The 26,620-nt window shown below is 44.0% G+C and overlaps 2 protein-coding genes across 5 annotated transcripts in view; one reads left to right on the forward strand and one right to left on the reverse strand.

Moving 5' to 3' along the window:
- snx2 (sorting nexin 2) overlaps positions 1-15,373 on the reverse strand; it is a 34,797-nt gene extending 19,424 nt beyond the window's left edge. For 2 of the 3 annotated variants that reach the window (XM_030143704.1, XM_030143703.1), the window contains exons 1-12: positions 15,159-15,373; positions 10,769-10,868; positions 9,573-9,733; positions 9,052-9,118; positions 8,630-8,673; positions 7,872-8,013; positions 7,361-7,439; positions 6,236-6,311; positions 3,752-3,865; positions 1,725-1,818; positions 974-1,179; positions 283-426 (exon numbers count right to left, since the gene is read on the reverse strand). In XM_030143704.1, the coding sequence (XP_029999564.1) occupies positions 283-426; positions 974-1,179; positions 1,725-1,818; positions 3,752-3,865; positions 6,236-6,311; positions 7,361-7,439; positions 7,872-8,013; positions 8,630-8,673; positions 9,052-9,118; positions 9,573-9,733; positions 10,769-10,868; positions 15,159-15,266 (1,335 nt within the window). In that variant the 5' untranslated portion in view covers positions 15,267-15,373. The remainder of the gene's footprint in view (positions 1-282; positions 427-973; positions 1,180-1,724; positions 1,819-3,751; positions 3,866-6,235; positions 6,312-7,360; positions 7,440-7,871; positions 8,014-8,629; positions 8,674-9,051; positions 9,119-9,572; positions 9,734-10,768; positions 10,869-15,158) is intronic. The other variant, XR_003936283.1, reaches the window with a different exon arrangement.
- A 1,921-nt stretch (positions 15,374-17,294) lies between these two features.
- rnf214 (ring finger protein 214) lies at positions 17,295-21,502 on the forward strand. Of its 2 annotated transcripts, XM_030143702.1 has the most exons (7): positions 17,295-17,711; positions 18,218-18,432; positions 19,011-19,144; positions 19,231-19,459; positions 19,815-20,024; positions 20,193-20,950; positions 21,174-21,502. In XM_030143702.1, exons 1-6 carry the CDS (start codon positions 17,537-17,539, stop codon positions 20,904-20,906), a joined length of 1,677 nt encoding a protein of 558 aa, XP_029999562.1. In that variant the 5' UTR covers positions 17,295-17,536; the 3' UTR covers positions 20,907-20,950; positions 21,174-21,502. The 2 variants fall into 2 exon arrangements, with proteins under 2 accessions (XP_029999562.1, XP_029999561.1); XM_030143701.1 differs by having other exon boundaries at positions 20,193-21,502.
- The last annotated feature ends 5,118 nt before the right edge of the window (positions 21,503-26,620 follow it).

The following is a 26,620-nucleotide window of genomic DNA, read 5'->3' on the forward strand; positions in this document are numbered from 1 at the left end:
TGTCCCTCAGTTTCTTAAAGCTCCTAATGTTCACAGCCAGAAAACAAGAAAACAGAAATAAAAATCATTTAAATAAATGAATAATAAACTATTATTTTCTACTTTGTCTTCATTCCTGATCATAACCATCAAATATTTATTTTCAGATTTAACCCTTTAAACGTTTCTGTTCCTGTATTTACATGCACTGGTAACAACAAATTAACCTGGACCACCTCAGACCCTGTCCCCCCTCAGACCCGGTCCAGAGTCAGACCTGGTCCAGACCCGGTCCAGCCTCACCTCTTTGATCTCGTCCTTGGCCTGCTGCAGTTTGTCTGGTTTGTTGTTGAACTGCAGTTTGGCTTCAGCCTCTCGTTTCTTCTGCAGCATCATCTGACTGTCCTGCCACTTCTGCCACGTCTTCATACGCTGGTCGAACACGCCCTGCAAGGGAGACACGCCCATCAGGACACGCCCACTGAGACACAGATGGATGACACTGTTTTCACTGAGACTCAGATAAAAAAAAAATGAACCAATGAAGAACAGAACAGCTGGATTTTCCTCTAGTTCTAGGGTTCTTCTGGTTCTTTTGGTTCTTCTGCTTGTTTCAGTTCTTCTACTTCTAGCATGCAGTGCATCTTGGGATATTTAAAGCTAAGTCTGCACGAGTCTCCAACCAGCCCAACATCGGGACAAGAACAACATCTGGGAATTCCATCCGATCTTGGTTTGTGCGAACTTTTAAAAGGAGCAGGACTTGGACCTCGACTGATGACGTTTCAGGAGATCGGAACAGACGAACGTTTACTGAGAAAACGCTAACGTATACTTCCAGGTGTTCTGCTGCAGCTTTTGTCGTTCGATTACTCAGAAACTATTGGTTCTGGTTCTGTCTCCGCCTCCTTCTGTTAAACTAACCAGTTGGACGGCGGCGGTGGCGTCAGGTCTAAACCTACTTCCTGTTCGGCCGGCGTTGGTGCAGGCATACCTTGACGGCGGTGATGAGGCGGACGTAGTCTCCCAGCAGCTCGGACAGGAAGTAGAAGTCTGCGTTGGCCTGGTCCTGCTGCAGCTGGTCGATCTTCTCCTCCACCTCGGCCAGTTGAGACAAAGCTCGGGACAACGCCGTGTGGTCCTCGCTGTTCCCCAACATGGCCGCCGACTTAGCGAACGACGCCATGTTCATGGACAGTTCTGCACGGGAGACGACAGGACAGATTAGTCTGGAATCGACCTCTGACCTGGAAGTTTTCTGTTCATGGTCAAACGGAGGAAGTTTAGCAGGAGTCGACCAATGACAGAAACAGGAAGTGAACCACGTCCTGACTCTTTTAAAGGACGACCGTTAGAACGGAACGGGATTTATTTCTGTTGTTTTTGCAAGAAAAGTGTCAGAAAATGTCTTTTTTGCAAATTCATACGCACCTTTTTTCAGGAAGAACTTAACTTTCAGTATCTGTTCATTAATGATCATTATTTTATGTAATAAATGTTTTAAACAGTGTGTTATAAAAAATAAAAAAAAACAACTTGATTTTTTACATTTATTATAAAAACTGTCAATGTTTATAACTAAACTTTCTGAGTTTATTTAAATAACCTTTCTTGGTTTTTTCTTCACGTGTCACCAGTGACACAATCGTCCGTAAAGGGTTAAAGACCTGGTTTGTTCTGGAGTTGAGACCGGTTCAGGTCCACATCTAACCCCCTTCAGGTGACTGAACTCTGAGCGTCGGTACCTTTCCTGTGAAGGACCAGCGACTCCACACTGGCGTGAAGTTTCCTCAGCTGGACGTCCAGGTTCTCAAAATGCTGCTGCTTCTCCTCGAACCACTGACAAATAAAAGCACACATCATCAGCAAAACAACACAACTACAACACATACAATAACACCTATAATAACACCTGTAACACCAATAATAACACCTATAGTAACACCAATAATAACACTAATAACACCTATAATAACACCTATAACACCTATAATAACACCAATAGTAACACCAATAATAACACCAATAACACATATAATAACACCTGTAACACCAATAATATACCTATAATAATACCTATAATAACACCTATAACACATACAATAACACCTATAATAACACCTATAACACATACAATAACACCTATAATAACACCTATAACACCAATAATAACACCTACAATAACACCTATAACACCTATAATAACACCAATAATTACACTAATAACACCTATAATAACACCTATAACACCTATAATAACACCAATAGTAACACCAATAATAACACTAATAACACATATAATAACACCTGTAACACCAATAATATACCTATAATAATACCTATAATAACACCTATAACACATACAATAACACCTATAATAACACCTATAACACCAATAATAACACCTACAATAACACCTATAACACCTATAATAACACCAATAATTACACTAATAATAACACTAATAATAACACCAATAATAACACTAATAATAACACAAATAATAACACCTATAAGAAGAAAAGCACTCTGAGAGTGCAGACCTCCGCCAGGACAGATCTGCCCCCCCCCCCCCAAATCGTCACCAAAATTTTATCATTTCCTCTTTGTGCCAGTATCAACATTTACTGAAAATTTCATGAAAATCTGTCCAGAACTTTTTCAGTTATCTTGCTAACAAACAAACACACACACAAACAAACAAACAAAGATGCAAAAACACAAAGCAAAGTAATCCCACTACCTCTTGGTGGGGGTAATAACACTACAGGACACATGTGTAATATTAGAGCTTCAGCAGTAGAACTCAGACAGGGGAAGCTCAGTGTCGCTTACATCAACAAATGGTCCAGTTCTTTCAACATAAACTGGTTCCTCTGTTCCTTTCTCAGAAAACGCTCAGTGTCCTTATCGTACACAGTCGTCGTCTTCTCCAGGACTGGATCATTAGTTCAGTCTGACCAAAGCCAGCAGTCTGATGGAACTATCTACAAAACCAGATGAAACTGAACAAGAAATGATTCAATTCTGGAACTGAAACAGGTAAACGTGTCCCTTCAGTCCAGTGTACCAGTTAGTCCAGTGCTTGTGTTTTCTTCCAGGTCAGTAAATGAACAGTTCATTTGGTTTGTGTGATTCCACAGCAGAATGTGTGACGGTATTAAACTGAACTGTGTCAGTGAAGGAGCACATCTGAAAACAGCTGTCAATCAAACCGCATTCAGCCTTTGGATTGATCCTCCAATCAGCTCCGCCCACACCTTCCGTTCGCCCCCAGAGATGCTGAGCGTCCAGGGGCGGGACAACAGGTGTCCTGTGTCCAGTGCTGGTCCAGTCTGTAGTGGTTTTTCCAGCAGTTCCACTCAGTCCCATTGAAGGTCATGGACGCTGAGCGTCTACGACAAATGCACTGAGCAGAGATGGAATGAACAAACACAGACACGGGAATGGAGGAGAAGTGAACAACATCCAGTCCACTGATCTGGGATCAAACTGATTCTGAACCAACTGGTCTGAGAGATGAACGTGTTCCAACACATTTGGAGTCAATGAAATGAAAACAACTGAACAGATTTGAGCATTTCATGGGAGTCCTTTTAGGTCAGAGGAGCTTCACTGCAGTCGGACACAAACAGCTGTGGAAGAACTAGTGTTGAACTGGAGACAGTCTGACGTATGGACTGGAGCTTCCTCTGTCCTTCCACATCCCTCCTCCCTCATCTCCTTTCCTCGTCCCCCCCCCCACCCCACCCCCACCCCCACCCCCACTCACGGCGTCGGACTCGTTCATCTTGATGGTCATCTTGTTGACGGCGTCTGCGGCCTTGTTGACCATCCGCAGGAGTCCAGCACTGCTAAGAGCCTGAGTACTGACCGCCCGTGGCAACTGGAACAAACCAACACACACACACACAGGAATAAACAAATAAATAAATAAACAGCAATAAATAAACATATGAATAAATAAACACACAGAAGTAAATATATAAACAAACAGGATTAGATAAACAATAAAAAACAATTAGAATACAAACAAATAGGAATAAACAACCTGACTGTGTGTTGTGTTCTTCTGTATTTCAATCAATCAATCAAACTTTATTTCTATTGCACTTTTCATACATGTTACATGTAGCACAAAGTGCTTCACAACAAAACCCCCCACAGTCCCGCGGTTGCAAATAAAAATACAAGCAATCAAAGTAAAATTTATATATATATATATATATATATATATATATATATATATATACACATATATATGTATATATATAATTTATATTTTATATATTTTATATATATATATATTATTTATATTTTATATATTTATATATATTTATATATATTTAAAGGTGCATTCATGGCTCATTAACACTTGTCTGTTTGAACGCACTCATTCTTTTTCCATCTAAACTTTTCCAAATTCTTGTTTTCAAACACAATAAAACAGCTGCAGGACAGTCAAACTCTGAGGCTCTGGACCCACAGCGCCCCCTGAGGCTCTGGACCCACTGCGCCCCCTGAGGCTCTGGACCCACAGCGCCCCCTGAGGCTCTGGACCCACAGCGCCCCCTGAGGCTCTGGACCCACAGCGCCCCTGAGGCTCTGGACCCACAGCGCCCCCTGAGGCTCTGGACCCACTGCGCCCCCTGAGGCTCTGGACCCACAGCGCCCCCTGAGGGTGTGGGCCCACAGCGCCCCCTCAGGGTCTGGACCCACAGCGCCCCCTGAGGCCCTGGACCCACAGCGCCCCCTCAGGGTCTGGACCCACAGTGCCCCCTGAGGCCCTGGACCCACAGCGCCCCCTGAGGCTCTGGACCCACAGCGCCCCCTGAGGCTCTGGACCCACAGCGCCCCCTCAGGGTCTGGACCCACAGCGCCCCCTGAGGCCCTGGACCCACAGCGCCCCCTCAGGGTCTGGACCCACAGTGCCCCCTCAGGGTCTGGACCCACAGCGCCCCCTGAGGCTCTGGACCCACAGTGCCCCCTCAGGGTCTGGACCCACAGCGCCCCCGTTTCTGTTCGTTTTCTCATTTGTCATCCCGCCTTTAATTTCCTCCATCCTCTCTTCTCTTCCTCTCCTCCCTCCATCCTCTCTTCTCTTCCTCTCCTCCCTCCATCCTCTCTTCTCTTCCTCTCCTCCCTCCATCGTTGCCGTCTTTTCCTTTTTCTTCCCTCTCTCCTTGATTGCGATGTCACCTCAGTTTTCGTTCCAATCACATTTATTGCGGCTGCTTCGACTTAAACCGACGTAAAAACCACCTCAGGATCCATCACGTCAGTCTGACGGCGCCGCCTCCACGTCCGTCTGAAAATAGGCTCATTTTTCTTAATTTTGGAAAAGTTTACTTTTTCCTGGACACGTTGGGGGGGGGTCCACATTTAACCCCCCTCCTCCAATCTCATTTAAGGGCGGCGGCGGCGTGGACGGCTCAGTCCCAGGGGTTGTCACCAATGAAGGGGGCAGGTGGGTGGGGGGGGGGCCTTTCAATTGCAGCCAGGTCCATTTGCTCCCCCCACCCCACCCCCCCTCTGGTTGTGTTTCATTAAGCGGGCCGGACGGACCGACACGCTCGGTCAAGCGTTGGAGCGATTCATCTGTTAAATCAGTGACACGAGGCCATTTATTCTGGATCCAAACCCCCCCAACGCAATCCCACCGGCGGTCACCAGGGGGGTGGGGGGCGAGGGGATGGGAGAGGGGGGGTGTTACATAGGATTTAGTCTGAGTGGACAATAAAGTCAGGAAACAGGGACCGCCGCCACCTCTTAAACCCACAGACAGTTTTTAGAGGCGGGGCTCTTTGACCTTGTCGGGATGTTTTTGTCGCACGTTGGCAAAAAAAAAAAAAAAACAAACAAAAAAAACCAAACAACAGAAAAGATCGGAAACCTAAACGGGTTCGACGTGAAGGACGAGTCACATGACACGGCAACGAGCACAAATACCTGAACAGGTGAGGAAAGGTCTATGATGCTGCCTTCATGTGCTATGGGAATTATGGGAAATACCAGTGACGAACTCTGAAATTGCACCCGAACGCCCCCTAGTGGTGCATATTCAACTGGAGGACTGAGAAAATACTGATGAAATAACCTTTGACCTTTTGAACAGGACGCAGAGAAACGAGGGATTCATGACCAATGATAAATGGAGGATTTATGATCATTGTTTTTATAATAATAACACTAATGATGATAATAATAATAATAATAATAATAATAATAATAGTACTGGTCCTGGCTGGTGTTGTACCTCTGAACTCTCCAGGAACTGCAGGACGTCTGGATCCTTCAGCAGGATCGGGTGTTTGACCGTCCTCATCAGATATCTGAACATCAAAACATCAAAAACCTGGTCAAACATTGGAAAAATTAACACTAACAAAAACCAACGAGAACTGAAAATAAAGTAAAACCTGGATGAAAATTAGAAAAAATAGAAACGTTTGTGTTCAAATGTAGGAAAATGAAGACGCTGTTAGTGTTCAGTGTTAAAATAATCCAATTAATTCAGTTTTTACTTTTATTGTTGAAATTAATTATTATTATAATTTCAAATGGAGACTTCTGGAAGATAATTATGTCAAATAATCCAGATTATTCCAAATAACTGTGATGTGATCTTTATATGATAATCGTCAATAGAATAGAATAGAATAGAATAGAATAGAATAGAATAGAATAGAATAGAATAGAATAGTTATTGTTGTTGTGTCGGTCCTGTCTGTGCAACAATATTAATAAAAAAAACAAATTCAGAAAATAAGAAGAGTGAATAAAAGTAAACTGACAAAATAGAATATTAAAACTAACAAAGTAAAATAGGAATAGAATTTAAGTAGAATAAAAATAAAAATAGATATAAAATATGAATATATACAATCTTAACAATATGTAAATGAAAGTGTAGTTCTAATAGATATGATGGGTTAGAATGAGTGTGTGTGTATTAAATATATATATATATATATATATATATATATATATATATATATATATATATATGTATGTGTGTGTGTGTGTGTGTGTGTGTTCGTTCACATCAATGTGAAGTTCTGCAGATCTGAGCTCCATCAGCCATCATTGGCTGACCTTCCTGTCAATCAAACACCACCATGAAAGGGCATCAGAATGTCAGCCCCGCCCACTGCCTCACACACACACACACACACACACACACACTCACACACACACACACACACACACACACAGGTACATCCATGTTGTGATGATGGGTCTAATATGTGGAGTTTAACCTTTGACCTCTATGGTTTTTGAACCTGTTTCCTGTTTTCGTTGACGCTTTGTTTCTTCGTGTTCGTATCAGTTTGTTTAATTACAAACAACTTCTTCTGTCTGGAGCTGACGGCGCTCTCACCTCTCCAGAGCCGACCTCCTCTTCTCCACAAACTCATTGGACGACTGGTCCTCCTTCCCCACCTTCACCTTGGTCATCCCTAAAAAAAAAAAAAAAAAAAAAAAAAAAAACAGCTTTGTTTGATGTTTCATTATCTTCCAAAACATGTGACAGGAAACAAAACCAACCTTAAACAAAAGTACATTAACCCTCTGCTGTCCAGGTGAGTATATTAAACACACTCTAACCCTCTGCTGTCCAGGTGAGTATATTAAACACACTTTAACCCTCTGCTGTCCAGGTGAGTATATTAAACACACTTTAACCCTCTGCTGTCCAGGTGAGTATATTAAACACACTTTAACTCTCTGCTGTCCAGGTGAGTATATTAAACACACTTTAACCCTCTGCTGTCCAGGTGAGTATATTAAACACACTTTAACCCTCCGCTGTCCAGGTGAGTATATTAAACACACTTTAACCCTCCGCTGTCCAGGTGAGTATAATAAACACACTTTAAGCCTGTACTTACCCACAATGCTCTTCTCTGGGGCGGGGGGGACGATGTATCCGATGTGCAGGTACTTGGATGCCAGTTTACTGTGCAGACCCAGGAAGTCACTGAAACGACGTCTGACCGAGAACTCCCTCAGTTTGAACAGAGACATGGAGGTCTGGAGAGGAGACAGAGACCGGGTCAGAACCAGAACCAGGCAGAGACCGGGTCAGAACCAGAAGCAGAACCAGGCAGAGCCCGGGTCAGAAGCAGAACCAGGCAGAGCCCGGGTCAGAAGCAGAACCAGAACCAGGCAGAGCCCGGGTCAGAAGCAGAACCAGGCAGAGCCCGGGTCAGAAGCAGAACCAGAACCAGGCAGAGCCCAGGTCAGAAGCAGAACCAGGCAGAGCCCGGGTCAGAAGCAGACCAGACCAGGCAGAGCCCGGGTCAGAAGCAGAAGCAGAACCAGGCAGAGCCCAGGGTCAGAAGCAGAAGCCAGAACCAGGCAGAGCCCAGGTCAGAAGCAGAACAGCAAGCCCTGGTCGAAGCGAACCAGAACCAGGCAGAGCCCGGGTCAGAAGCAGAAGCAGAACCAGGCAGAGCCCGGGTCAGAAGCAGAAGCAGAACCAGGCAGAGCCCGGGTCAGAAGCAGAACCAGAACCAGGCAAAGCCCGGGTCAGAAGCAGAACCAGAACCAAGCAGAGCCCGGGTCAGAAGCAGAAGCAGAACCAGGCAGAGCCCAGGTCAGAACCAGAACCAGGCAGAGCCCGGGTCAGAAGCAGACAGAAGCTCACCTTGGTGGTCACTTTGTACGCCATGTACGCGTTCATGCCGTCACCTGGAACCAAAAACACAACATTTAACCACAAAACACAACAAAACTGGAGTCGGAAAATTAAAAACCCCGCCCCCTAAACTTTAATCCCGCCCACTGTTTAGAAAAACTGCAGATTAATGCTTTTATTCTGAAAATCCAACACAAATGAGTTTCAGAATAAAAGCATCTTTAGTCGTCGTTAACACTTGACATTATTTTCAGCCGAATGTGACTCAAACAGTTCAAAGCAGAAATCTGAGAGGAGGGGCTGATGGGAAATGGAGTCTGAGACTGAACCCGCTTTAAATTACAAAAAAAAAAAAAAACCACCTCTGATGCAACAATTTTCAGAAAAATACAGGAAGTTGCGTCTTTGGTTTCCAGTCCGTTCTTACTCACCGACTTTCTCTGGATCGGACACTGATATGTGTATGTCGAACGAATCTCCACCGTCCTCCTCCTCGATCTGAAAAAAAAAAAAAAAAAAAAAACAGGAACCAAACACGTCCCATGTTTAACAGACGGTTGAAGGTTTTGTTAAATGGACTGAAGCCTTCGGTGTAGACAGAGGCAAGAAAACAGCAAATAAATACAATGAGATACAAAAACCAACTACAAAACAGACTGTTTCTGTTCATTAACTGAAGGTTTTCACCATGAAAAACTAATTCAAAGACAAAAAAAAGACCCAAAGTCAGACAAACTATTATCAACCAACAGACAAAAAAACTAAACAGAAGAAAAAAACTGGACAAAAAGGCACAAGATCAAGCATTTATAAAACAAACGGACTGTGGTTTTGTTCCTAACGTTCGACGTTTGAGCTTTTTCCTTTTTTTTTTCCTTCCATATTTTCATTTGTCCAAACATTCAAATTCAATCTAATCCATATTCCATCAAACTGAGCATGCTCAAACCACCTCATCGAAGGACGAGTGCGTGAACATGTCGTCGTGGGCGTGGCCGATGCGAGGCGTGATGACGGAGGTGGGCGGGGTCATGGGGGTGATGGCGGGCGACGGGCCATCGGACAACAGGACGTCTCTGTCCGGACTGTCCAACGAAACCTCCTCTGTGGCCTCTGAGAAAAGTAAACAAGTGAGAAAAACAAACAAACAAACGATGAGAGAAACAAACAAACCAGTGAAAAAAACAAACAAATGAGAAAAACAAACCAGTGCGAAAAACAAACAAACAAGTGAGAAAAACAAGCAAACAATTAGAAAAACAAACAAAAAATGAGAAAAACAAAAAAAACCAATGAGAAAAACAAACCAGTGAAAAAAAAACAAACAAATGAGAAAAACAAACCAGTGTGAAAAACAAACAAACAAGTGAGAAAAACAAACAAACAAACAATTATAAAAACAAACAAAAAATGAGAAAAACAAAAAAACCAGTGCGAAAAACAAACAAACAAATGAGAAAAACAAACAAACCACTGAAAAAAACAAACACATGAGAAAAACAAACCAGTGCGAAAAACAAACAAACAAGTGAGAAAACCAACCAACCAATGAGGTTTATTTATTTACATCAGCTGATGGAGGTTTTAACGTATGGACCTTGTTCTGTCCACTGACAGTTTCTTTTTTGTTGACTGTTTTTCCATTTTTGTTTGTTTTGATTATTTGTTTTGGTTTTGTTCATTATTTCATTGTTCATTTCCTTTTTTTTAATTTGTTTTATTCATTATTTTGTTCATTCTGTTCATATTCCTGTTTTGTGTTGTTGTTTATATTTGTGTTGTTGTTTATATTTGTGTTGTTTATATTTGAGTTGTTGTTTATATTTGTGTTGGTATTTATATTTGTATTGTTTATATTTGTGTTGTTGTTTATATTTGTGTTGTTGTTTATATTTATGTTGTTGTTTATATTTGTGTTGTTGTTTATATTTATGTTGTTGTTTATATTTGTGTTGTTGTTTATATTTATGTTGTTGTTTATATTTGTGTTGTTTATATTTATGTTGTTGTTTATATTTGTGTTGTTGTTTATATTTATGTTGTTGTTTATATTTGTGTTGTTGTTTATATTTATGTTGTTGTTTATATTTGTGTTGTTTATATTTATGTTGTTGTTTATATTTGTGTTGGTGTTTAGCGTGGGCCTACCTGCGAACAGGTCGTCGGGGTCGTCGTCGAACAGCGAGGCCTGTTTGGGTCCGTTGGCGTTGGTGCTGAGGTCCTCTGTGGTCAGACTGGCCGGACCCGACTGGAAACACAACAACACAAACATTACATCTACAACCGTCTACACAACCACGTCTACACAACTACGTCTACACAACCACATCTACTACGTTCATGGTTTGAATCTGTAAATTTTCTACAGATTCAGGAAAAAAAAAAACTGCATCAGAGGAAAAAAAAAAAAGCAAACCGACACAAACGGAAAAAGGTTCAAAACTGAACAAACATAAATATTTTAGACGTTTATCGGCAGAAAAAAAAATCCCATGAACTTAAATAATTTGTGTCTGAACTTGGACTAAAAGACCAAGTGCATTGGAGTTTCCTGCTGATCTACAGGTCTGAAGCTGAGGGTCGACCTTTGACCTTCAGAGCCACATCTGGACTGAAGCTGAGGGTCGACCTTTGACCTTCAGAGACACATCTGGACTGAAGCTGAGGGTCGACCTTTGACCTTCAGAGCCACATCTGGACTGAAGCTGAGGGTCGACCTTTGACCTTCAGAGCCACATCTGGACTGAAGCTGAGGGTCGACCTTTGACCTTCAGAGCCACATCTGGACTGAAGCTGTGCAGACTCCACAGAAGCAGCACAAACACAGACTGTCATCCACCCTGACCACAACGACAACGCCAGCTGCTCTACCGACGCGTCAATACCACGGTCACGTGACCTCAGAGGGCGGGACAGAGTGAACGGCAGCGACGACGGCGGACGGAGCCGAGTGAGTCAGTGTGATTTTAGAGACGAAGCCAACACTTTCACCTTTAATAAGGAACGTGTCCTCGAGGAAAAAGATATTTAACGATGAAAAAAAAGACTAAAACGGAACAAAACTGGACAAAAACTGAAAAAGAAAGACAAAAACTGAAAAAAAGACAAAAACTGAAAAAAAGACAAAAACTGGAAAAAAAAAAAAAAAAAAAAAGACAAACTGAAAAAGGACAAAAAGTCAACATAAACGGAAAAAAGACAAAACTGGACAAAAACTGAAAAAAAAACTGGACAAAAACTAAACAAAAAATGGAAAAGAAAGGCAACTGGACAAAAACTGTAAAAAAAAAAAAAAAAAAAATTGCACAAAAACTGAACAAAAAATGGACAAAGAGACAAAAACTGAAAAAAGGACAAAAATGGAAGAAAGACAAAACTGGACAAAACTAGACAAAAATTGAAAAAAAAACCTGGAAAAAAAGAGACAAAAACTGTAAAAAAAAAAAAAAAAAAAAATTGTACAAAAACTGAACAAAACTAGACAAAAAACAGAAAAAAGACAAAAACTGAAAAAAAGACAAAAACTGGAATAAAGGGGACAAAAAAGGAGCTGCTGCAGCGTGAACGGGGAGGAGCCTCATGAAAGGGGAGGAGCCTGATGAGTCGAAGCTCCAGAGGTGACGATGCTGAAATTAACCTTCAGGGTTACGCCTGAACTCGTCCGACGCCGCGGTTTGATTTGATTTAAAGAACAGGTGAATTCTGGGAGTTTGAGTCTGTGATGAAGAAACAGGAGACGAACGATGGAGGAAAGACCAGGGGTCAAAGGTCCTCGAACGCAACACTTGACCTCCAACGACCTGAGTTTGACCTGCATCTGTTCAGGACGAGTCCACACACACACACACACACACACACACAGGTCATTGAAGGCATCATGAAACTGGAGGAAGCCGATCATCAGCAGAATGACCCAGAACGCTGACACGACAAAAACAGGCGTGTGTGGTAACGACACGACAACGACCACAGAAGAAGAAAGTGTTCGAAGTGGGAGTGTTTGCACAGACAGACGTCTCACTCCTGCTCCACTTCAGCTGCTTAAAAGTCCAACAAACGACCAATAAACCCACAGCAGACCTGTCTGCACCGACACTCACACAACTGTTTCATCTGTTTGTGTCTGAGCGTCCGCCTGAACCAACATGTGTTCATGGACTCCCACTGCTGGACTGATTTAGGTTTAATCTGTAAAGACATGAGTGGGTGGATTTAATGAAAACACTGAGCAAATAATAACAGGAATGAACAAAATAAAATAAAAACACAATGAAAATGAACAATATAATCCACAAAACCCACACAAATAATTAACAAAATGTGCAAAAATGAAAAAATGTCCGATACAATGAACAAAATAAAAAACAAAATGCACAAAAATGAACAGAAATAATCAGCACGAACAAAAATTAACCAAATAAATTTAACAAAAGAACAAAAATGAAGAAAAAAATTTAAAAATGAATAAAATAAGAAAAAAAAAAAACATGGGCAGGGCCAGGTCTGGAGGGTTAAAGCAGGACCAGGTCTGAGGGGTTAAAGCAGGACCAGGTCTGAGGGGTTAAAGCAGGACCAGGTCTGAGGGGTTAAAGCAGGACCAGGTCTGAGGGGCTAAAGCAGGACCAGGTCTGAGGGGTTAAAGCAGGACCAGGTCTGAGGGGCTAAAGCAGGACCAGGTCTGAGGGGTTAAAGCAGGACCAGGTCTGGAGGGTTAAAGCAGGACCAGGTCTGAGGGGCTAAAGCAGGACCAGGTCTGAGGGGTTAAAGCAGGACCAGGTCTGAGGGGCTTAAAGCAGGACCAGGTCTGGAGGGTTAAAGCAGGACCAGGTCTGAGGGGCTAAAGCAGGACCAGGTCTGGAGGGTTAAAGCAGGACCAGGTCTGAGGGGTTAAAGCAGGACCAGGTCTGAGGGGCTTAAAGCAGGACCAGGTCTGAGGGGTTAAAGCAGGACCAGGTCTGAGGGGCTAAAGCAGGACCAGGTCTGAGGGGTTAAAGCAGGACCAGGTCTGAGGGGCTAAAGCAGGACCAGGTCTGAGGGGTTAAAGCAGGACCAGGTCTGAGGGGTTAAAGCAGGACCAGGTCTGAGGGGTTAAAGCAGGACCAGGTCTGAGGGGTTAAAGCAGGACCAGGTCTGAGGGGTTAAAGCAGGACCAGGTCTGGAGGGGTTAAAGCAGGACCAGGTCTGAGGGGTTAAAGCAGGACCAGGTCTGAGGGGTTAAAGCAGGACCAGGTCTGAGGGGTTAAAGCAGGACCAGGTCTGAGGGGTTAAAGCAGGACCAGGTCTGAGGGGTTAAAGCAGGACCAGGTCTGAGGGGCTAAAGCAGGACCAGGTCTGGAGGGGCTAAAGCAGGACCAGGTCTGGAGGGTTAAAGCAGGACCAGGTCTGAGGGGCTAAAGCAGGACCAGGTCTGAGGGGCTAAAGCAGGACCAGGTCTGAGGGGCTAAAGCAGGACCAGGTCGGAGGGTTAAAGCAGGACCAGGTCTGAGGGGTTAAAGCAGGACCAGGTCTGAGGGGCTAAAGCAGGACCAGGTCTGAGGGGCTAAAGCAGGACCAGGTCTGAGGGGCTAAAGCAGGACCAGGTCTGGAGGGTTAAAGCAGGACCAGGTCTGAGGGGCTAAAGCAGGACCAGGTCTGGAGGGTTAAAGCAGGACCAGGTCTGAGGGGCTAAAGCAGGACCAGGTCTGAGGGGCTAAAGCAGGACCAGGTCTGAGGGGCTAAAGCAGGACCAGGTCTGAGGGGCTAAAGCAGGACCAGGTCTGAGGGGCTAAAGCAGGACCAGGTCTGAGGGGTTAAAGCAGGACCAGGTCTGAGGGGCTAAAGCAGGACCAGGTCTGAGGGGCTAAAGCAGGACCAGGTCTGAGGGGCTAAAGCAGGACCAGGTCTGAGGGTTCTGATTCAGGTTTTAACTCTTTATCAAAAAAGTGGAAAAAACTGAATCATGTTTTTTTTCTTGAACTTTTCTGTGAAACTTGTTTCTATTTCACCTCATTTACATAAATCAGTTTTATTCTGAATAAATAATCCAACTGTTTTTGTTTATTTGTTTTTTATTTTCCTCATGACTCTCTCTTTCACTTGTTCTGTTTCTTAGATTAAAAAACACCTTTTTTTTTTTTTAAATCAGGTTAAACATCTTTAAAGTGAGTTTTTCTTTGTGCAAAAACTATTTAATTTAAAAACTCAAACTTTGCTTCAACTGAATGAAGTGAATAAACTTTAACTGCTGTTTTGACCGTTTTTTACTCGAACAAAACGAACCGAGCTGAGTGTCATTGGTTTTTCCGGTTTTCCGTGAACGCAGCTCGTACACCTGTGACAGTCACCTGACGCCGTGAACACACCTCAGCTGTGGGTTTGACCCCCTGGGCCTCCGTAGCCGCTCCGGCCACTGCTGGACCATCACACTGGGGCTCAACTGTTTATTCGATTAACCGGTCAGATTCAGTCCACCGCTTTGACCGGAGTTTGTTTGTGTCGGAGCAGAAGCATCCCGCCCTGCCTCCCCTCGGCCTCCCCCCCTCCATCACCTCCTCCTCACCTCCTCCAGGGCCGGCCCCGGCCCCGGCTCCGGGAACAGGTCCTCCCCGTCCTCCAGCTCCAGGAGGCCGGTGTCATCCTGCTGCGGGTCCCGGGCCGCGTCCGCCATCGTCGCGTCGTGTGTGAGCGGAGCTGAAGCTAACGGTTAGCCGACAGACAGCGAGCGAACGGCGGACTGACGGAGACGCAGAGGGGCGGAGGAGCAGGAGGCTCCAGGCCGTCATGTGACCCACGGAGTCCGGATCCAGAGGAGGAGGAGGACCGGGAGAGGAGGTGTCACTCTGCCGCCGCTTCCAGGAACCAAAGAGAAAACGTCTCTTATTTAAAAAAAAAAAAAAAAAAAGAGAGAGAGAGAGAGAGAGAGAAAATATCTATTAAAAAAAGAGAGAAAACATCTGGAAAAGAAAAGATTAGAACAAACAAGAATAAAAGTCACAGTTGTTTGTTCTTAAAAATGGAAAACCTGTCTTTTTCTTCGTGTGATTATTATTTATTTGATGGATTCATTAGAAGTTCACATCAAACATATTGTTCACCTTTTTATTATTTTGGCTACATTTCATATTCATTGTTGCAAGTGAAAAAAAACATGAACCCTCCTTTAATTTGTTTCCCTGTGGTTTTCTTCATTATTACACATCTCTACAGTATATTGTAAATATGTCCAAAAAAGCCCCAAAACTTTATTCCAGTTGATCTCAGTCCTTTCTGTTTTAATTGTATTCTTGCTTTAGTCCTTTGTGCTCCAGTCAGATTTATTTATTTATTATTTTTCTTTCTTTTCATCACACTTCAGATGTCTTCATCTTTTTGTTTTGGTTTCAGATTTTTGCAGTAGTTCTGTTTCCCCGTTCTTCCATGTCTCCTAATGTATTTCTGATTCACTCCTCTATAATATTTTCCCATTGTTGAAATGTAAATTTGCTTTGTACAGAAGTGTATTGCATTCACAGACTAAAATAAAATTCGGCTCTGTTTTTCTGAATTAAAAAGATAATTATCTCATAATTACAAGAAAAAATACATTTTAAAAAATTGGCTCTGTTTATCTGAATTAACAAGATAATTATCTTGTATTAAAAAAAAAAAAAAAAAAAAAAAAAAAGAACCAAATTTTTATTTTTCAGAAAACAGTATCTCGGGAATTCAGGAAAAACAGAGCCTTTTTTTTTTTTTTTTTTTTTTTTTTTTTTTTGTGCGATTGCAATATGCTTCCGTACCTTTGTGCCAATAAAATTTTTTTAAAAAGAAGAAGAAAACTGATTGATTAAATACTGAGATGTGCCACACAAAAATGAACATAATTAAACAAAATAAAAAACATACATGAAATTAAAAAATAATAGAGAAAATTAAGGAAAATACACAAAATAATCAACACAATTGCAGAAAATAGATACATGAAATACCCAAAAACGTACAAGATAACGAATATAAAGAACAAAAATGAACAAAATGAAATGAAAAAAACATACAAAATAATCACCATGATTACCAAAAATGACAAAATAATCACATGAAATGTACAAAAGTTCATAAAATAATCAAAACAATGACCCAAAATTAACAAAATAATGACCAAGAAATACACAAAATAATCAATGTATCACCAAAAACATCACAGTAATAACCAAAAGGAACAAAAATGATCAATATGAATCAGCGAAATATGTAACAATTATAGAAAAACTCAAAATTATCACAGAAAATTACCACAATAAAAAAATGAATGACTGTAAATGAACAAAAAAAGCAACAAAATGCATAAAGTGGTCAAAAATTGTAAATAAAATAATGTGATTGGTATTTCTAATGTGAAATGGAACAGTTTACAGATGGACTCATTTGTCTGTTAAACCTGTCATACAATTAAAAAATTATCAAAATGTAACTATTTTAACCACAACATAATGTTATTTATGACATCTGATGTGTTTTTCTTTTCTAACAACAAAAGTAAAAAAAAAAAAAAAAAACCAAAAAAAACCCCAAAAAAGCATCAGGTTAGACCAAATTGTTCCATATTGTTTGAAACATTTTTTATTTCACGTTAAAATACTTTATTTTTTCATTTTGATAACATAATAAGATGTGGGAGATGTTGAATACTTCTCAGGTGATACTGAAGTCTGTTCTATAGACGATCTTTGAGGCGGAAACGTCACAGTCTGAACAAACTGGATGTTTCGGGGGAATGTTTTCAGTGATGCACCTACACTTCCGGGTTCAGATCACTGATCACGTCCACGCAGGAAACTGGAGTTTAACGACCCGGAGTTGGACTAAAACCTTATTAAAGTGTTTGTTGGAGGTCGGAGGTTTCACTCTGTCGGACTTTTACATCTGAACAGGTTTAGTTTGACTTTAGCGTCTGTTAGCATGGATGCTAACGGGTTAGCCGCTGCCACCGCTTTAGGAGCAGCAGAAGAAGAAGAAGAGACACTTTTAATTCCAACAGAAGAAGAAAAGAAGGAGGAGGAGGAGGAGGTGAAACAGATGATGGAGGAGGTGGAGGAGCAGATGAACAGACTGGGACTAATGCGGACAGTGGAAGGTACGAACAGCAGCTGCTCAGCCGCAAATCAAAGAATACAAACCGGAAATGTGGAAAAAAATAAAACAAAAATGTGATGATTTCTAGAAACTTCTAAGGTAAAAAAAAAAAAAAAAAAAAGTACAGAAGAGAAAAGATGAAAGTGAAAGAATGAAGTGATTTAATGTGAACCAGTGATGATGGAGATGAAAACATGGATGGAACAGTAAATAAAGTTTATACAGATTAGAAACAAACTTCATCCACTAAGAAAACAAGAGAAGATTCATTCAAAATGTACAGAAGGAAGACAAGAAAGAATAAAAAAAGACTAAAATAGTTTTAAAATGTTAAAAGGTGAAAGAAGTTAACAGAAAAGTGACCCAAATAATCTACGGAATTAAGTGAAGTGAATAAAACAATCCAAAAAATGAACAGTGCTTCTCCTTCCTCCCCCTCTTCCTCCTCCCTCTCCTCTTCCCCCCCCCCCCCCCCCCCCCCCCCCCTCCCCTCCTCCTCCTCCTCAGATCAGTGGGTCCAGACAGACCTCCTTACATCAGACCGCTCTGTAAACACAGACTCAGACTGGGAGCTTCGTCTGGCGTCCATGTTGGCGTCCGTGTCCGTTCTGCAGCAGGAGTACGACGCCCTGAGGAGGAAACGGGAGGAGGAGGAGGAGGCGCACGGCAAACACAAGCAGCAGCTGCACAAGAAGAAGGAGGAGGCGACCAGGCAGCACCAGGTCTGTGTGGACCCGGGTCTGCTCAGACCTGCTCAGACCCAGTAAAACAGGCCCCAGTTTAAACCCAGTCTGGACTAGACCTGGGGTCAACACGGGTCCAGGGTCCAGGGTCTAGGGTCTAGGGTCTAGGGTCCAGGGTCCAGGGTCTACGGTCCAGGGTCCAGGGTCTAGGGTCCAGGGTCCAGGGTCTAGGGTCTAGGGTCCAAGGTCCAGGGTCTAGGGTCTAGGGTCTAGGGTCCAAGGTCCAGGGTCCAGGGTCTAGGGTCCAGGGTCCAGGGTCTAGGGTCCAGGGTCCAGGGTCTAGGGTCCAGGGTCTAGGGTCCAGGGTCTAGGGTCCAGGGTCCAGGGTCTACGGTCCAGGGTCTAGGGTCTAGATAGCTCATTAATAACAAAATGGAACATAATGTGCAATTAATTTGAATGTTTGTTCATTTTGTTGATTATTTAGTTTGTTTTATTATTTAGTTTGTTTTATTATTTAGCTTGTTTTATTATTTAGTTTGTTTTGTGGATTATTTTCTTGTTTGTTTTCATTAATACCAGTGACAGGCACTGACTTGGTTCTGGTTCTGGTTCAGGTTCTTCTGGACAAACTGGAGTCGCTTCGAGTCAAACTGCAGCTCAACAACTCCAAGGCCACCAGGAAGAACTTCACCGCCAAGAAACAGGAAATGACATCAGAGAAGAGCAGACTGGAGGAGGAGAACAACAGGTGGAGGGGGCGGAGTCAGTACCAAACCTGTTTCCTGTTTTAACGTCAGAGTTCAACCCCACCTTCTACTTCCTGTTTGGGTCCAGGTTGGCGAAGGAGCTGGAGGAGAGCGACAGGAAGTTGACGGCGCTCACGGAGGAGCAGCAGGAGGAGCAGAGGAGGTGGAAGGAGGAGCTGGACGTGCTGAGGGCGGAGATGGAGATGGCCAGGAAGGAGGCGCAGGAGGCGGAGCTTCAGGCCCTGAAGGACGAGATCGCCGCCGTGGAGAAGCAGAGGGGCGTGGCCATGGCTCAAATCGAGGCCTGGCTTGACGAGGTGGGCGGGCCTTAGACAACAACCACACATGACCAATCAGAAAAGACAGAGGAGGTTTAGATTGTGTTCCGTGGTAGTTTTGGCCACGCCTCCTTTTGGACGTTCAGTCCAGTTACAGATCACATCAATAATCAATAATCAGACATTATTTCAGAAAACAGGAGGGTCAAACAGGGTCCAAACCCCGCCCACATGACCTCAGACGGATCAGAACCAGTAAAAATACAGGATAATTATCAGACGCTGAGTCCAGTTACGCCTGAACAAACAAAAACACCACATCATCCAGACCTGGACCCGGACCCGGACCCAGACCCAGACCTGGACTCTGACTGTCCTGTGGCGTTCCTTCCAGGTGGGGGCGTACCTGAATGCACTGAGGGTGGAGTTTCCTCATAAGTACCGGCAGGAGAGGCCGCAGTGGGAGAAGAAGGAGGCGGCGGTCCGCAGGAGCCAGGCGGACCTGCAGACCCGCTTCCAGGAGGTTCTACAGCAGCTGCAGCAGGGACGCAGCGTCCAGTCCCTCCCCCGGATCAGCGTCCCGTCTCTGCCTGCGGTCCCCATGGTAAGACACCCCCCCCCCCCCCCAGGCCTCCTCAGACCCTCTACAGACCTGATCCAACCAGATTCTGGTCTAGGTTCTGCAGGTGGACCAGAGTCCAGGGTCCAAACCTGGAATCGTCTTTAATGGTCTTGTTTTGTCTGTCTCCGCCCCTGTCTCCGCCCCCCCCAGGCCGACCTGTCCTTCAGCCGTGTGATGCAGTCCGTGGTTCGACCGCTGGTCATTCCTCCACAGCCAATCCCGGCGCCCCGTTTGGGCCCACCCCCTCCTCAGATATACCCCAATTATTACCCGGTGCCGCCGCAGCTCCGCCTCAGATACCCAGCCCCGCCCCCCCATCACTACCAGTACCCACCTCAGCCCGCCTTTCAGCCCCCCCACCCCGCCCACATCAGAGTGCCAGTCAGGGTGACTCCACCCCCCAGCCTGTCCCCGTCCCCTCCCGTCCTCCCGGCCTCTCCCCCTGCCGCCGCCACTGCCACCGCCACCGCCCCCTCGGCCCCGCCCTCTGCCTCTAAACTGGACAAGGTCCTGGAGAAGCTGGGGGCTCATTTCCCACAATGCACCAGGGCCCACCTGACGTCGCTGCTGCAGCAGGTGAAGGGCGCGCGCGGGACGCTGGCGGGCATGTCCATGGACGAGATGGTGGAGCAGGTGGGCGGGGTCCTGGCCCAGAGGGGACGCCCCGCCCCCGGGCCCATCCAGAGGCCCGCCCCCACCGGTGGGGGGGGCGTGGCCCGGAAACCCTGCCTCATGTGTCAGAACCCCGTGGACCCGGAGAACCGCCACCCCCTGACCTGCACCCACACGGTCCACAGGGACTGCATCCGGGTCTGGGTCCAGTCCAGCAAGAACAACTCCTGCCCCTTCTGCCCCACAAAGTGAGTGGACCAGGACCAGGACCAGGACCTGGACCCAGACAAGACCAGGACCAGAAAATAGACAAGACCAGGACCAGAACCCTGAGAGGACCAGAGCCAGGACCAGGACCCAGACAAGACCAGGACCAGAAAATAGACAAGACCAGGACCAGAGCCAGGACCAGGACCCAGACAAGACCAGGACCAGAAAATAGACAAGACCAGAACCAGAACCCAGATAAAACAGAACAAGAACCCTGAGAGAACCAGGACCAGGACTCAGAGAAGACAGAACCAGAACCCAGGTAGGAGACTAGACGGGACAGGACCAGAATTCAGACAGAACCAGAACCAGGACTCAGACAGAACCAGAACCCATAGAAGACCAGGGGAACTACAACAGAACCAGAACCAGAACCATACATGTGAGGCTCTGGTCTGTGACGCTGAAGGCTTCAAATCATCTGTGAGTTGTTTCTTTTTTTTTTTCAGGTGAAAACGGCAGAAAAACACTATTTTCTTCATCAAACTCAGACTCGTTTATTTTTTCAGATGAATTTAAATCCGTTTATTCATAAAATGTTGAAATCTTTGTAAATTCATGTGAATAAAACGTCTTTAATTAAACCTGTTTTTTATCGTCGGTGGTTTTTCTGATTTGAATGTGTTTTTCCTCAAATAAAGGCCGTAGATCGGATTGTTTTAATTAACAAAACAAATCCGATAAAAACATTTGCGACTTTTTCTCCTCAAACAAAAGTGACGACGTTTATCGATCGGTTTAATCAATAACTTTCATTTGTGTTCAGTGTTTTAACGGCGACAGATTTGCAGATAAATGTCGATTTTTACGCTCGTTTATGATGCGTTTAGTTTTTTTATCGGAAACCTCTGACTTTATAAAGTTTGAAAATAGTTACATTTGTGTGTTTGTCGATAAAACTGGCTTGTTTCCTTATGGTTCTCACGTTTGAGTCTGTGAACGGTCGACACGAGGCCATAAAGCGTCGACAAACAGCCCCCCCACCAGTCCCAGTGGATTCGCCGTCAGCCTTAATGGGAGCGCTGGGCGGTCGATGGGCGGGGTCAAAGCCACCGCCGCCGCCGTCCGATAAATACCAGAACAAACAAACAACAGCAGCCCAGAAAATGTGTCCATCGCAGAGAGATAATGTCAGCTTCCTGTTTACGGCCCGGACGACCGTCTACTCTAACAACACCACCCCCCCGAGACCCCCCCCCCCCCCAAACAAACACACAAACAAACACACACACAAACACACACACAAACACACACAAGAAAACACTACAGGTTATGATCTCAGCCATTTTACAGACGACGATAAAAGGAACAGAGACGACGAAAAGCTGCAGTAATGAACGGAGAGAAGAAGAAAGAGAGGGAGGAGGGACCGCAACAACACAAACACAACAACAACACAAACACAACTACAACACAAACACAACAACACAAACACAACTACAACACAAACACAACAACACAAACACAACTACAACACAAACACAACAACACAAACACAACAACAACACAAACATAACAACACAAACACAACAACACAAACACAACTACAACACAAACACAACAACAACACAAACACAACAACACAAACACAACAACAACACAAACATAACAACACAAACACAACAACACAAACACAACTACAACACAAACACAACAACAACACAAACATAACAACAACACAAACACAACTACAACACAAACACAACAACACAAACAACACAAACACAACAACAACACAAACACAACTACAACACAAACACAACAACACAAACAACACAAACACAACAACAACACAAACACAACTACAACACAAACACAACAACACAAACACAACAACACAAACAACACAAACACAACAACAACACAAACACAACTACAACACAAACACAACAACACAAACAACACAAACACAACAACAACACAAACATAACAACACAAACACAACAACACAAACACAACAACAACACAAACATAACAACAACACAAACACAACAACACAAACACAACAACACACACAACACAAACACAACAACACACACAACACAAACACAACAATAACACAAACACAACACAAACACAATAGCACAAACACAACAGCACAAACACAACAACACAAACATAACAACACACACAACAACAACACAAACACAACAACAACACAAACACAACAACACAAACACAACAAAAACACAAACACAACAACACAAACACAACTACAACACAAACACAACAACAACACAAACACAACAACACTAACCCAACAACACTAACACAACACAAACACAACAACACAAACACAACAACAACACAAACACAACAACACAAACAACACAAACACAACAACGACAAAAACACAACAACACAATGACAACAAAACTACTACACGACAACAGAAACACAACAACACAGCAACAACATAATGACAACAAAAACACAATAACACTACAAAACACAACAACAAAAGCACACCAACACAACGACAACAAGACAATGACAACACAACAGAAACACCAACACAACAACAAAAACATAACATGATGAAAACAACACAATGACAACATGACAACAAAAACACAACAACACAACAATAACAACAATATCAATACAACAGAAAAACACCAACACAACAACAACACCACACCGACAAATACATAACAACAACAACAGAGGCAAACACAGAAGAAAAATAGGTGAAGAAATAAAAACAGAAACACAACAACAAAATGAAACAAAACAAACAAAAACATAACAACAGAGGCAAACACAAAACAAAGATTAAGAACAAAAACAACAAAAACATAACAAAATTACAAACAAAGACAAACGACAACAACAAGAAAAGCACTCAGAGTGCAGAAACAAACAAACACACACACACACAAAGCACAATGATCACAGTACCTCCTGGCCGAGGTAATATCAAGGCAAAAACACACAAAACAAAGACGAAGAAAAAGTTTTTGGTCTGAATTCAATAGTTCTTTTGTGTCTGATTGTTTTAAATTCTGATCCATCCACTAAATCCATCCCATAATAAACAGGGTTAAATTCCAACACTAACAAAATACACACTGACACATTTAACATTTCATCTAGAACCAAAAATAATAATAATATGAACCTATGTTGGTGTGAATCATTGACAGATGACGAAAGAAACAAACAAACAAACAATAAATACATACATAAAAATATGAACCAATGTTGGAGTTAATCACTGACAGATGACTGAAGGAACAAATAATAAATAAATAAATAAATATAAAAGTTTTATGTAGAATATTGGAATTTTTTTTTTTTTTTGCATCAAAAAATCTGGTTTGTTTCTGTTACAAACATGATATTTAAAGGGTTAAAATATGGCAGTTATTGAGTATTTGATATTTTTATTTATGGCTCAAGTTGATAAATTATTTTTAAAAAATGTAAACAAAAAAAAAGTTCAAAATACATTGTATAAAAACCCAGTGTCATTATCGGGACGCTGTGGTTAAAGGGTGTCTGTGGGCGGAGAACAGAGGGTCAAAGGTCAAAGGTCAGTCACATGTTGGTGGGTGGAGCCAGGTGGTGGGCTGTCATTGGTCTGTTCTTGGCGGAGGCTGACGTGCAGGTGCTTCCACGGTTCAGGTGTTCTGGCGTCCACAGGTGTGTGTTTTTCTGGGTTTTAAACGGCGGCCGACGCGTTCAGACTCTGCTGATGCGTTTGAGTTGACGTGGACGTTTGAGTTTTCGGCCTTTGAGTTTCTGTTTCGACAGAAACACGGCGTGCGGAGGTGAAACATGTAAAACCAGACTCTCCTGTGAGAAGCTGATTAAAGCCAAACCTGCGCTCGCACGACTCGGAAGAAATTGGGGAAAGAAAAAAAAAAAATCAATCATCTCTTTCGCTGTTAACGCTCGTGTATTTCTGACATTTTACAGAACGTCGTCAACGATCGGACTCGTCTCCGGGGTCGCAAACACTTTCTGCACCGAGCGAGCGAGCAAGTGAGTGAGCGAGCGAGCAAAAGAGCGGGAAACTGGGCCCAATGTCAATTACAGGAGGAGGAAAATGAAAATACAGCAGGTTATTCAGGATACACAGGGAGGAGGAGGAGGAGTGGAGGAGTGGAGGAGTGGAGGAGGAGGAGGAGGAGGAGGAGGAGGAGGAGGAGGAAAATGAAAATACAGCAGGAGTTTACAGCAGGTTATTCAGGATACACAGGGAGGAGGAGGAGGAGTGGAGGAGTGGAGGAGTGGAGGAGGAGGAAGAGGAGGAGGAGGAGGAGGAGGAGGAGGAAAATGAAAATACAGCAGGTTATTCAGGATACACAGGGAGGAGGAGTGGAGGAGTGGAGGAGGAGGAAGAGGAGGAGAAGTGGAGGAGGAGGAGGAGGAGGAGGAGGAAAATGAAAATACAGCAGGAGTTTACAGCAGGTTATTCAGGATACACAGGGAGGAGGAGGAGGAGTGGAGGAGTGGAGGAGGAGGAGGAGGAGGAGGAGGAGGAGGAGGAGGAGGAGGAGGAGGAGGAGGAGGAAAATGAAAATACAGCAGGAGTTTACAGCAGGTTATTCAGGATACACAGGGAGGAGGAGGAGGAGTGGAGGAGTGGAGGAGGAGGAAGAGGAGGAGGAGGAGGAGGAGGAAAATGAAAATACAGCAGGAGTTTACAGCAGGTTATTCAGGATACACAGGGAGGAGGAGGAGGAGTGGAGGAGTGGAGGAGGAGGAAGAGGAGGAGAAGTGGAGGAGGAGGAGGAGGAGGAGGAGGAAAATGAAAATACAGCAGGAGTTTACAGCAGGTTATTCAGGATACACAGGGAGGAGGAGGAGGAGTGGAGGAGTGGAGGAGGAGGAGGAGGAGGAGGAGGAGGAGGAAAATGAAAATACAGCAGGTTATTCAGGATACACAGGGAGGAGGAGGAGGAGTGGAGGAGTGGAGGAGGAGGAAGAGGAGGAGGAGGAGGAAAATGAAAATACAGCAGGAGTTTACAGCAGGTTATTCAGGATACACAGGGAGGAGGAGGAGGAGTGGAGGAGTGGAGGAGGAGGAAGAGGAGGAGAAGTGGAGGAGGAGGAGGAGGAGGAGGAAAATGAAAATACAGCAGGAGTTTACAGCAGGTTATTCAGGATACACAGGGAGGAGGAGGAGGAGGAGGAGGAGGAGGAAGAGGAGGAGGAGGAGGAGGAGGAAAATGAAAATACAGCAGGAGTTTACAGCAGGTTATTCAGGATACACAGGGAGGAGGAGGAGGAGTGGAGGAGGAGGAAGAGGAGGAGGAGTGGAGGAGGAGGAGGAGGAGGAAAATGAAAATACAGCAGGAGTTTACAGCAGGTTATTCAGGATACACAGGGAGGAGGAGGAGGAGGAGTGGAGGAGGAGGAGGAGGAGGAGGAGGAGGAGGAGGAGGAGGAGGAGGAGGAGGAGGAGGAGGAAAATGAAAATACAGCAGGTTATTCAGGATACACAGGGAGGAGGAGGAGGAGGAGGAGGAGGAGGAGGAAAATGAAAATACAGCAGGAGTTTACAGCAGGTTATTCAGGATACACAGGGAGGAGGAGGAGGAGTGGAGGAGGAGTGGAGGAGGAGGAAGAGGAGGAGGAGTGGAGGAGGAGGAGGAAGAGGAGGAGGAGGAGGAAAATGAAAATACAGCAGGAGTTTACAGCAGGTTATTCAGGATACACAGGGAGGAGGAGGAGGAGGAGGAGGAGGA

This window comes from Sphaeramia orbicularis, chromosome 9 (genome assembly GCF_902148855.1).
Source record: "Sphaeramia orbicularis chromosome 9, fSphaOr1.1, whole genome shotgun sequence".
Lineage (NCBI taxonomy): Eukaryota > Metazoa > Chordata > Actinopteri > Kurtiformes > Apogonidae > Sphaeramia > Sphaeramia orbicularis.